Raw genomic sequence first — 12785 nt, 5'->3', positions numbered from 1 at the left:
GCATATGCATGCGTCTTTCTTTCTTTCTGTCTCTATTTCCTTTCAAGGCTCGCCGCTGCTCCACTCTGGGTTTCACGTCTTAATCCTCTGCCGGGGGCCCTGTTTGTCTTGCTAGCACCACTGGCGCGCGCATCTTTCGTGATGCTTATCCAGGCTTGGAATTGCATACGTTTGTTCGCGCGCCATGTTCATTTCTGCATGTGTCGCCCAGTCTTGTGAAACAGCTTCATGAGGTGTGGGTCAACTAGATAGTTATTAGAAAAATATATATATCCTGGCAATAATCGTCCAGACATTGCGGCACGCCTGGCCTTGCTATGTACATACATACATACATGAACACATACTGAAGCCTTACTAGAGCACCAGCCAAAACAAAATAACCAAATCGAAATGCACCCCGTGATATCAGGCCAAGACCCAGAATGCCATCCGTGTCCGTGTATCAACGGCCCTGTAACTGATCCCGCTCAAGATTGCCGCCAAAACGCCATCGCCCATTAACCCAGTAAATAACAAACCCACCAAGTCACCAGCGCCCATCCATACCGTGCGTACAGGAAGCATTACATACAATTTAAGTGGCCAAGCTCTTGGCTTGCGCCATCTCTGCCTCCAGCGCGCGCTGGACCTTTTTCGTCTCGCGCAGCGCCGCGTCGCGCTCCTCTTGCAACATGAGCACCTGGATCTGTGCCTCGGAAATCTTGCCAACAATGTTCTGCATCTCTGTCTCAGCCTCTGAAAGCGCTTTCTCGAGCTCCTGGACCTTGTTGCGCAGGCGCGCGCGCTCGGCCTCGTCCTCAAAGGACTTGCTGTTCATCATACGCGGCGACCGCGGCGAGCGAGGGAACATGGGTGACGTCAGCGGCGACGCAATTCGGTCGCCCGCTGCCATGAGGAAGGGTGACCGGAGGCCGGGAGAGCGCATGCCGCCCGCGCTGGCCGGAGAGCCAATGCGCTGGAGCTGTGAGTTCTGCGCCATCCGGAGCGAGTTTATTTCTTCTTCGTACGTGGCGATGCGCTCGTCTGTTGCCGTCTGGGCTGCGTTGAGCTGGTCTTCCATCACGCGAAGTTTCTCTTGTAGTTGGTTCACCCACATGACATTGGCTTGACGGTCAGCTTCGCCGCGAGAAACAGCCTCGAGCAGGCGCTGGCGTAGGTCCGAGTTGAGAGACAACTGCTCATGCACCTGTGCGGCCAGCGATTCAATCCGCTTGGCTGACGATTGAAGTTGGTCAGACAGAACTTGTTCACTCTTGATGTGCTCAGCCTGGCTGGCAGAAGCATTCATAGCCTGAACACGAAGGCTGGCCGCTTCCATCTTGGCGACATCACGGTCAGCAGTCATGTTAACCAGAGCAGTCTCGAGCCGCTGAATAGCAGCAACAGTCTTCTCATCACTGCTAGCAGCCTCCAAGGACCAAATGCGAATGAGAGACTCTTCGTACGCCGCCTTCACGTCTGTCAGCGCCTTGTTCAAACTCTCGGAAGACACCATGCTGTTTGACTCAGGGATAGTCATGCTCGCTGAGGATGCGAGGTTGAAAGCAGGAGGAATAAGGATGTCGTTTGCCTCCAGGAGTGTCTTGAGCGAGGAAATTTCCGCCTCGGCGCGATCCAAATCCGTTTTCAAGCCGCGAAGACCATTCTCAACACGCCACTTTTGTTCAACAGCTTCCTCAGCACGGCGGCGAAGAACGGTAATTTCAAGCTTAAGATTTTCAATTTCCTTTTCGTATCCTGCCTTTCTTGGTGATCCTTCAAGCAGACGTGACTGCAGAGTTTCCAAAGACCGAATCTTCTTTTCACTCTCACGGTTCTGCACTTCTTGGCGTTCTAATAGTGACTTGAGTGCGCTGTGAAGGGCGTCGCGCTGAGCCTCAACATCCTTTAAACGCTCGAGAAGTACATCTTTCGATTCCAGAGAAGAAGACTTTTCGGATCCCTTGACTGTGTTTGACCGACTGAGTCCGATTGGTGCCTTCTGTAACTTAAACGACGAGGAAGCCACAGAGCTGGAGCGAGTCAACGAAGTAACACGAGTCTTCATTTCGGCCTCAAACTTGTTATTCCGGAGGTTGTCATTTTCATCACGTAAGGCTTTGAGCTCCTGTTGAATCTTAGCCGTTTCATAGGACAAGGTCGACATCTCCGAATTTTGGGTCTCGAGGCCCTCAACACGGGCCTTGAGCTCGGGCACAACTTCATCACGGAGGTTGTCACGTTCGTTGGATGTGACCTCAAGCTCACCCTTCAATGCTGTCAAGAGATGCTCAAAGTTGTCCTTCATTTCGCGTTCTTCGGATAGACGCTTGCGTAGGCTTTCACATTGGCTCTCGAGTTCTTTTAGTCGGCTGTTATCGGCGGCAGATGACTGTGTACTCTCGTTGGCACGTATCGCCTTGGCCGAAAGCTCTTGAATCTGCTGTTCCAAGAGGTGGCGCTTGTCGCGCTCATCTTGAACCTTGGTTGTGAGTTCCAGTCGGATGCGGGCCTTCTCCTGGTCAGCCTTTCGCTGGATTCTATCAATCTCCTCGCGGCTTTGGTCATATTCACTGAACTTTGTTGAACTATAACCAGAATCGGAAAAGTAATCACTGGTGCGCTTGTTGGAGCTCTGCGCTGAGTTGGTGACCTCGGACTGTAATCTGTCTACGAGATCTTCAAGGTCCATTTCGCGCCGGATGGACGCAGCCAATTCCGCGCTGATGGCCTTGAGTTCATCTTCCATTTCGCTAATATCGTGCTCAGATGTGGGTCCTGAAGTGGCTTTTGAGGATGTAGCTAGCGCCTTCGCCGTGGGTGGGGTTTGTAAATCTTCAAGATATTCAATTGCGTCTTTGTTTGCCAAGACATGAGAAGGGACGTTTTTAGGTGTGGTGTAGGAGGCCGACTCTGCTGCAGCAGTCGCTGTATCATCGGTAGAGAATGTGCGTTGAGGAGATACGGGGGAAGGAATGGACGAGAAGGCGCTGTTCGTAGGTGAATCAGCACCTGGAGTCCAGACAAATAGCTCCCCTTGATCTAAGTTGGGGATGTTTGGTGATTTAGGTAAGGGCTTGTTCAGCTCAGCCGTTGGATGTAACGGCAATACGGGGGAGGAAAATCTAGGGCCGGCGTTGGACGTAATTGTGGCGGCTTTGGCCGAGGTCTTGCCCGGCTTCGGAGGAGGTACTGGTGGAGTCTCGAGTGATAATCTTTGATTTCCTGGCTTCGGAGGCAAGGGCGGCGACGACGCAGAGTACGCGGAAAGGTGCGAGGCTACAGACGTCGGACGTAAAGGTGACTTCGATTGTAAGACTTCAAATGCGGGGCCAAGCTTTCTAGACTCGGGCTCAGGATCGTCTAGAATGGTATTATCGGCGTTTGGGAGACTATAAACCGACGACTGGAACGAGTCACGATACTTAGGAGAAGTTTCGGGCTCAGTAACTTCATCAATTGTGTCAATGTGATGATAGTTCAGCGCCAGTCGGGAATCGCGCTCCTCTTCGTAGGCAAAGTCGTTGTAGGACTTGGAAGAAGGATGAGAAATAGATTCGTAAGGGAAGGAAGACTGAGAGGAAGATGGAAAATGAAGGTAAAGACCTTGCGGCTCGTATTGCGCCTGTGGCAGTGTTTCTTCGTGGTAGCCTGCTCCGTTGTGGTAGAGGCCAAGGCTCGCTTCTTCTACTTCTTCTTGGGCCTGCCGGGTTTTGTCTGCACCCTGTTCTTGACCTGCAGAATATGAGACGCTAGTGTTTCGAGAATGAGTGGAAGCCAACGCCGTGACTGTCTGCGCGTTTGGATCGGCTGTGTCAACAGGGTTTTGAAGAGACGATCTCGATCTATAGAAACGAGACGGTTAGAAGCTTGGGCCAAAATGTGAAGAATGAAAACAGAAGTATAAAAGACAAGTGATAGGGAAAGAAAGCGATGAGGACAGGGTCAGAATCAAGTGGAAGATGGTTATCAAAGACATCCAGAATAGACTCAGTCTAGACTACTCATATGTGAAATGAGTGAATCCATCCAGAAGGCACAACCAGGGCAGTAAAGATGTCAAAGCGCACCACCCCGGTCCATTGAGGCCAAAGAGGCGAACCTATGGGGAGGAGGAATCCGAGTCTGAACTCGAACTAGCTCGCTCTAGCCAAACTTGTCTGAATGATGACGTGAAATACGGAAGTATGAAAGACCAGATGAATAAGAAGAAGTAAAGGGAAAAAAGGAATTCTCAAGGCAGGGGGCTAGGGGTCACGACATAAACTTTAAATGGAGGACGTACTTTTGAGATGGAACTTGACTTTCACCAAGATGCTCTTCTGAATAGCTACCAGGAGCTTCTTCTCGGCTACTTCTAGCACTCGGTGGCAGTGGAAAGTTATCCAAAGAGTCCAAAGACTGATCCAAAGACTGGGGTTGAAAAAACGTAGCGGGAGTAGCCTGGAGGCTGATCAAATCAATCCCTTTGTCGAGAGATTTACGTTCGGGAGGGTTTGAGAAGCGGGTAGCGAGAGCGGAAGCAGCAGCTGAAAGAGGCTTTCTCTTAATGGGACTAGTAATTGGACTTTGAAGCTGCGTAATGGGTGATGCCAGACTAGATAGGGAAACCCGCTGTAGATTTTTAGAACTTGAGGATTGGTCCTGGTTGTCGAGACCACGCAAAGGGGAATCGAGCTCCGTTGTAGACGTGGCGGACAGAGTTGGCGATGAAGCCGCGGTCTGAGTAGGAGGAGTGACAGTAGGTTGTACTGTATCTTTCTCCTGGCGCTGTTCGTCAAATATTTTGTCTCCTCCCTCTTTCTTGAGGATATCTTGAGACTTGACAGGGTAAATCTCGTCCTCAGTCTCGTCCTCGGAGTCCAAGTCCAAGTATTTTGAGTAGTTTAAAGAGTGAGAGGACCGGCGGCTTAAAGTCTCCTCAACAATAGAATTCTCCGCAGGTTCAGAAGCGGCAACTGGTACAACCTAAAGCAATGCACAAGGTGGTGGCGGTTAGACTGAGCCTATATTATGTACGACGTATTGTTTGACGAGCAATAGCGGGAGTAGCGGGCGATTGTGGTGTGGAAAGATGGATATTTCTGCTCAAGGAGTGGATGGCCAGCTAGAGGGCGTGCAGAGTGAATGAAGTGAAACACGGGCGTTTATGTGTGTGCGGCAAAGCAAATAGTGGTGATGCTGTGTAAGTGGCAATGGTGGGAGTGTTGGTGAAGGTGGTGGCAATGCAAGCAAAGAGACAAAGTGGAAATATCAAAAAAAGAGAGCGATGCGGGTAGATCACAGTTCAGGGTAGAATTGGTGTAGAAGGCTGGATCGGGTGAGACAGGATAGGATAGGAGCAAAGAGATGAGACGTATTATACAGAAGGCGGTAAATGAGAACCTTGAAGCAAGGCAGGGCAAGAAACAGATATAATATGGCAATCAAGGCAAAGAAGAGGCTAGGAGCAAAAAGGAAGACGAAATGCTAGCCAGATCACAGGGTCTAGAAGTGGCAGACCTAACGAGGCAATGGAGAGAAAGGTTCCCCGTCGCCTGATACGGGCATTTGTACAAATACAAGCATACAGGTAGGCCGGATGATTGGAGAAATGTGACGGCGAGCAGGATCCCAAGATGAGGACAAGCTGGGGTTGAGAGAGAAGGGGAGGGGTGAAGAGGGCACGAGCAGAATAAGGATGAGACGTGACGGGAATAGTGTAGTGCAAAATGGCAGCGAGGTCGACTTACCTGTTGCAGCGATGGCGGATTTGAGGAGAGAAGGCCAAACGGGCGCCGTTCTTGTTCTTCATCTGGCAGAGGAATCTCATTGGCGGCTCCTGAAGACGACAAAGCAGGCGGAAGAGAAACAATAGGATCAGAAAATTGAGGGTTTCCTTTGGTAGTAGCAGTGTGGTCCGGGGCTTGCCCAGATGCAGAGACTGCGCCTGTGTGCGGTTCGAGGTCCGGCATAAGATGGTCTAAATATGAGATGTCTGGGCCCGAGTCCGAGTCTGGCATCGACTGAAACGAAAAGCGGCCATAGATGTGGTCACTAACATCATCGTCTTCAAACTGTTCAAACTGTTGGGCAGGAGCCGGTGATGGCGTAGCAGTAGTAGCGACTGCGGCAGTAGTTGGAACAGCACCAGGTTTTGACTCGGCAGCAACAGCGCCGGGACTCTGACTATGGATACCTTCCGTTAAGGCTGTAGTTGCAACCACGGGGACAACCGAGCCCGTGGACGTAGTCAAATCCAGATTCTCATTCATTTTAGACATCTTAATAAAAGTCCAATGCGTGCAAGGCAAGGCAAAGGCAGGACAGCCAGCGGATTTCTTTTTGGCCGCGCAGAAAAAAACGAGCAGAGATGGGCGAGAGGAAGATACTGCTAGCGAAAGAAAAAAAAAATAACACGGCAAATTGTTTTCCTTGTTGTGTTGTGGCTAGACTGCTTCGCTGATGTCGCTTAATTTGATTGACCGCACCAAATCCAGGGCTGCTGTAAATGGCCAGCAACTAAACGGGCTACAGCAAATGAGGATCAGGCGAAGAACGCTGAGCGTCAAGGTGAACCAACCAAGGCCCAGATCAAGGCCGAGATGAGAGAAATTTTGATTCAGTGGCCGCGTCAAGGGGGAGCAAAGAGAACAAAAGAGCCGTGGTAGCAAGACAATAGCAGGCCCGGGAACAGGAACAGGAATAGCAAACCATACAAGCGCCGGTTACAAGCAGCAAGATGGCTCAAGACTCTGTGTGTAGCTAGTTGACAGTAGACTGATCAGCAGGTGGCAAAGAAAAAGACGAAAAAAGAACATCTTCGAAGGCTCAAGAGGTCGTGAAGCAAAGGTCAAAGCCCTGTGTCCAACCTCTCTGGGGCTCCGCACTCTAACCCACCACGCTAAACTCGAGTCAGCCTCCCAGGCTTCCAGCATACAGGGCGAAAAGGGGTGGCGGGGCCTGTTCTGGGGGTACCATGAAGGGGACAAAAGCAGCCCAACAGGGGCCAACTTGGCTGCCCATTGAGCCATCCAGGAACAGCCCAAGCAGAACAGGGGGTGGCTGGGCCTAATTCGAGAAAGAAGCACAAGACGAAGAAGCCGAGAAGCAATGCGAATGTTGTTGGCGCGTGCTTCTAGCCGTTCCACGGGACAACCACGACGGGAGCCAAAGCTCGGTTCAACGCCAGAAACGAAGCGATAAAAGAGACTTTGCAAGAATACACGTATCTCATGTCGTGATAATTACAAGCAGAAGATTTTTCTTTGTGACACCTGGTTTTTTCTTTTGCTGCGATTGTGAATAGCTACACATCCAGCAACTCCCCCAGTAAGGAAAGGGTATTTCCAGGGGACCAGATCTAAATCAAATGTGCTTTTGGGATTCACATGTACCCTAACCCTACCTTTGATTTTGTACAAGATATTAGTCGACTATTTCAGGGGCTCTGTAAACCTTTGTCTTATCCAATACCTCAATCACTCACTCGTTACAGTCCCTTGATTATTCCTGTCATCTTTAGATAACCCCTTTCTATGAAGTTGTAAGGCCGAAGTCCCAAATCTTCTTCTCCGATACAACACATCAATAGACGTGTCATGGACACGTAGGAATAAATCTGTACGTGTATGTTGACATTTGGAGGCTTAGTGTTACATTGTGTGAAAATGGACTCACACGATTAATGCCTGGTCGATGATGCCAAAAGCAATACCTCCATCCCATCCACGGGCTGCTGCATATATGCACGCCTTGGATCTTTTCCATGCCGCGTCTAGTCTCAACTTCTCTTCTACAACCATGTTTTGCATCTATACGCACATGTATAAGCGCCCTTACACCTAATTATTTGGTTTTCAGCATACAACAAAAGCTCATAGGGAACATCCCCCCCATTGGCTGTGCCATTGAACAAAGCGGCAAAGTGCTTGGATTATTAATGTCTTGCAATGCATCCGATGTTTCTTGGCTTCTTCTGTTGTGCCATTCCCTCCCAGTCAAGTCAATCGTCTAGCCATGCAACTCGGCCTGGTTATTTGCCTCACAGATAAGTCAAGTTAAGGCAATCCCGACCATCACGTGGAATTTGACAAAAAAAGACTTGCCGATTCGGGCTTGACGGTTAGTCGGAAGTTATTTCTGTACCTGAACCAGTCCAGGGCACAAGGGAAAGGGGTAATTACGCACATTTCATTTCTACAAGTGTCATTCTAACCCTTGACCCTAATCTATCACTTTCATCTCAAATGCTAAACTTCTCTTCGGTTTTTGAACAGTTGACTGGTAAATGCTAGACAGACAGCTTTTCTCTATCACAATAATACTATTACAATAATCGTACAAAAACAGAACTTCTTGGGTTCATCGCCCATAGACGCCAGTTTACTCTTCTAGCTTTTTGAGAATCTTCACTGTGATGCGTTTGCCATGAACATTGACATCAGAAAGCTCGACTTCAAAGACATCACCTTTTTGCAAGTTTATGAGTCTCTCAGGGACATCATCAAACGACTCCACAGTAGCAACAGCTCTCTGGTCAAACCAATTCAAAGATCCAATCGCCGATCGAGCCATTACTTCTTCCACAGTGAACCGGAACGTAGCCGGCAGCTCCGCCTGGCCAAATTTCCACGCGCGCGCCAGCGCCTGCAGAATCCACTGGCGGGAGCCCGAGACACCCTCGAGCCGACGCGCGATGCGCTCGCGGTTGCGGATGGCCTGTAGCTTCCTCTCGAGCACCGGAGCGGAAAAAGCTGGCTTGAGAGGCGTCTCGGAATCTTGAGCGTCGCGCTCTTGGGCGAGCACAGAGTGGATCTGCCAGTGAAGCAGCAGATCAGCGTAGCGACGTAGGGGCGACGTGGCTTTGGCGTACATGTCAATACCCATGGCGAAAAGGGGACCGGGAATGACTGAGAGCTCGACGGGGCCTGCTTCCGCAATAAGATTGTTGAATGCATCTCTGGAGGCTTGGGTGTTGTTGCTCTTGTCTAGGAGTGAGTCACAATTTGGGAATGCCTTTTTCCATAGCTCCTCAAGTTGGGCCTTGCGTTCCTCAGCTTGGGGCTGGGTGCGGAACGGAGCTGGAACACCACGTTCAGCACACCACTTGGCGGCTATTTGACCGGCAAGTTGCATGTGTGACGAGACCACATCGCCCGAAAGACCACCTTCAGAATAGGAAATACGAATGTATGGGTCCTTTTGGTGGTCGGAATTTTTGGGTGCAGCCACGTATACTTGCGGCTTGCTGATGTGACCTGGGAAGCCAAGATTAGCCACGCGCTCTTTGCGCAGCGCTTCACCAAGTTCTTGAAGTCTAGCAAGATCGTCCTTTTGCTCCTGACTCAATTCTTCAAATGAGGTCATTCCACGGTCAAAGGCGACATCATCTGGGAGCTCGCCGACTACAAAGGACTGTCCCTCGGCCATTCTATGGCGTTTATTCTCGGGAATTGCCTTGGAGGCTTCTGAGCCCTTAATGCAGACAACATCTGAAAGAACACCAGGTTCAATTTTGGTAGCAAGAATATGACCCTCGCTGTTGACGCGGGCACTGAAGGTCAGACAGGGGCGGTCCTTTTCAAGCGAAAATCTGGGCATGATGACGTCTTTAACGAAATCATGCGGGAACATGTTCTCTAGATTGCCCGGAAGGTACATGTTTTGCGGCATGGTCTCAACCCAGCGACCCAGCGGCGAGTTAGGAATAAGGAAGGCCGCAAGGTCGGCGACATGGACATGGATCCATGACTCATTTGGTTTATCCGGGATGCGCTCTAGAGAAATGGCATCATCAAGCAGCGTTGTCGACTCCTCGTCGATAGCAAACACATTTGCCCCCTTCCACGAGCGGCGGTGGCCAGCGGCAATATCATTGCGCATCGAGCTTTCACTACTAGGCTCGAGAATGCGCTCGTATCCAGTTGCATGTGTCTCGCTCATACCGTCGTTGCCCACGCTGCTAGCCAGGCCTTCGCGCGTCTTGAGCGTTTGCATCCCCGGGAAGCGGTGCACGTAGCGTGCCTGGATATCCCAGGGCACAACTTGTCGCACTTCCTGTAGGAACGTCCAGCCAAGCGAGTTGGACAGAAGGTCTGCCTCGGTGTACATTTCTGTCAGCCGCAGCAGTTGTGAGCCAATGGAGTGGAGACGCTCTCCGGCTGGGAATTGATCGTAGCAGGACCAGATTTCAATGAAGCGCAGGAAGCGAAGGTCACTCTTTTTCCACGCCAGGTGCATTGGTGGCGGCATATCAGGCTTGTTGAGGATAGGGCCTATAGTTCCAGTCTCAGTCCATGGGCGGGACTCGCGACTGATTTTGATGTAGTTCCGCGCCCGCTTCAAAAAGTCTTGGAGTTGCTGATTATTATCAAATGGCAAAGTATTGACCAGCGGCCAGCCAGCACCCTCCATGGTGCTGCGAACCTGTTGTTCAGTGAAGGCGATGTCTCGCGCCCAGGAAAGGGGAATGACTTCGTACAGAAAACGGCCTTCTGAGTCGGCGATGCTGGTCATTGAGAATGCCTGCACGTGGTGTTCCATAATGCAGCGATGCACCGCATACAGGGCTGCGGGCGTTGTGAAGTCTCTCTTCATGTCCGGGGTTATGCCACGGCGCATCGTTGGCTTCTCTGCCCCTTCAAACTTGGCTGCGCGGCGAGACTTCTCGTATCTTTCGCCGTGGGATTTTGAAAAGACATTCTCTGCCAGCTCTGTAATGCTGACATAAGTATGGTGTTCTTGGTCGGCAATATGCTCATGGGCTGTGATAATGGCGCTGATGTTGAGTTGGAATTGCGAAGCCGACTTCTCCAAAAAGGCCCGCATGGCATTCAAGAGTTTAGCGCAATCCGTACGCAGGGGTTGGTGGTCATCGATCGTCTTAGGATCGGCGTCAGGACCCGGGATATATTTGCGTAGTAACTCTAGGTCTTCCGGTTGAATAAAGTCGGGCACGAAAAAGCCCGGTTTTAAAACGGACTTGTAGAGCAGCTGGCCTGTACTGCTGTATAGATAGTGCTTCCCGCGTTGCGTTTGGACCACAATGGCCATCAACGGGATCCGCGAGTCCTGGGACCTGATTTCCACCAGGGTGCCAACCTTGCATTGCATACCTACTGCCAGGCTACTGGACTCCTCGAATGTCTCGTTTGAATCAGCACCCGCTACAGCGGCATCGCTGTCCAGCGTAGCCTCACGCAGATCCCGCCATGCTGACGATGGTTGTGACTTGGCCAAGTGGTTTGGCATTTCTCCGGGGACAATGGCAGAACACTCGCGAATCTTTACATTTTCCTGCGGGTTTTCGCGGTCCCACTGCAAAAGCTCCTGGTAGGTCTTTGACTTGGTGATGTCGTCATATGTGGGAACAAGAGCAGCTCGGGCTTCCATTTTGTACCCGCGCCGGGCGACAAGGGCCACGCCGTTCAGCGCAACTTGATTGACGTTAACATGGCGAACAGCGTGAAAATTCTGCGCCATTGTTAGGGACTGGGTTGGCCACCAGTTGAAAGACAAGGACTTACCAGACTCTGACCAGCAGCTGTCTGTGATAATCGCAGACATTGCCTTGACGGCGTAGTCAGGGTTCTTTGCATAGCTCTGGTTGCTTCCTTGTGTTGTATTCAAACTTCAGGGAGAAGATCACTTTGCGCTTCCAGAAAAATCCGAATTAATGGAAACAGTGTGCAAAATCAGAGCGCCGCGATAGAAAGAGAGCCAGCAACATGAGTCGTGAGTGGCAACGATTTGTGATGTAGTACCAACATACCAACATATCCTTTGTCGTCTGGTTGATCTCTTATCGATGGCTCTCTTTTTTTTGTTATCAGCACGTGATGGAATTCTGGTCTGGATATTTAAGCTGACCCACTTTTTACCTCTCATCCCCACTACGACGTTAAACGAAATAATAATAATAATTTTTACCTCTCATCTAGTTTTAGTTACACAGAAGACCTTGGCATTTTCAAAGTGTCAGTTTTTTGAAAGATTTCGTGCGTTTCGAGAGATCTGAGTCCTTAGAGAGACACATCGCGGGTCCATGAAGCTTCACTTGATTCTAGGAATTTATATATGAAGATGTACAGAGACACAAGACCTCCGACACTCTTTTAACTAACTAATGCTAATGGGTATGGAAATGATTTCGTGCAACTCAAGATATCTTCTTTCAATCTGATATGCACTCATGTTGCGAGGCATATGGATACCAAGAATACACCACAGCAACCACTACCAAGCAAGAGACAATACCCTTTTTACAAGAAGAAATACACAAAGATAATAAATACCAACGGTTGCATTGTAAAAGGTAATGAATGACTACGAGCTAGCAATGGCCACAGAATGATATCTAGGATGAATGAAAATCAAACCCTTGGGAGTAACACAGCTCCCCACAACTGGCTTCCAGGTCCAGACCAAAAGAAAACTGAGAACCAAAAAAAAGTAGAAAATAACTCCAAGTCTCCCAAGTCGAAAAGAGCAAAACAACCCCCTCTTTAAAAAAAAACAAGACACTATTCAACACCTAGGTCGACGCAATCGTGAGTCCCTAGACAGAAGCAAAGGGGAAATCGGACCAGCAGGTGGAGAGAACGAAAAGAAATGAGCTTCCAGGTTTTTTTTTTCAACAGAAGCCAAAAGCAAAAAGAGCAAGAAAAGCAACTCCGTAAACGCCTTCCGTCTCTGGAGACGAGGTAATAGTAATAGTAGTAGTAGTAGCAGTAAGAAAAAGAAACAAGAAGTGACCGCAAGAAGTATTTGTTTCTAGAAAAAGAAAAACAAAGCAGACGGAAGAAAAAGAAGACCCAAGATGA

The 12785-nt window shown here is 49.8% G+C and overlaps 2 protein-coding genes across 2 annotated transcripts; both read right to left on the bottom strand.

Annotated features, from left to right (window-relative positions):
* Positions 1 to 577: 577 nt before the first annotated feature.
* Positions 578 to 6236, bottom strand: BROUX77_001683 (uncharacterized protein; the record flags this gene model as incomplete). The annotated part of the gene is made up of 3 exons (XM_073746139.1): positions 578 to 3827; positions 4268 to 4950; positions 5715 to 6236. The coding sequence occupies 3 exons, from the start codon at positions 6234 to 6236 to the stop codon at positions 578 to 580; spliced, it is 4455 nt and encodes a 1484-aa protein (XP_073606765.1).
* A 2110-nt stretch (positions 6237 to 8346) lies between these two features.
* BROUX77_001682 (uncharacterized protein) lies at positions 8347 to 11561 on the bottom strand (the record flags this gene model as incomplete). Its single annotated transcript, XM_073746138.1, has 2 exons — positions 8347 to 11436; positions 11490 to 11561. The coding sequence occupies 2 exons, from the start codon at positions 11559 to 11561 to the stop codon at positions 8347 to 8349; spliced, it is 3162 nt and encodes a 1053-aa protein (XP_073606764.1).
* Positions 11562 to 12785: the final 1224 nt, after the last annotated feature.

This window comes from Berkeleyomyces rouxiae (genome assembly GCF_048999995.1).
Source record: "Berkeleyomyces rouxiae strain 22BRR77 chromosome Unknown BrBRR77_ptg000002l, whole genome shotgun sequence".
Taxonomy (NCBI): Eukaryota; Fungi; Ascomycota; class Sordariomycetes; order Microascales; family Ceratocystidaceae; genus Berkeleyomyces; species Berkeleyomyces rouxiae.
Note: the sequence above shows the minus strand (reverse complement) of the source record. Positions and strands in the feature narration are given on the sequence as shown.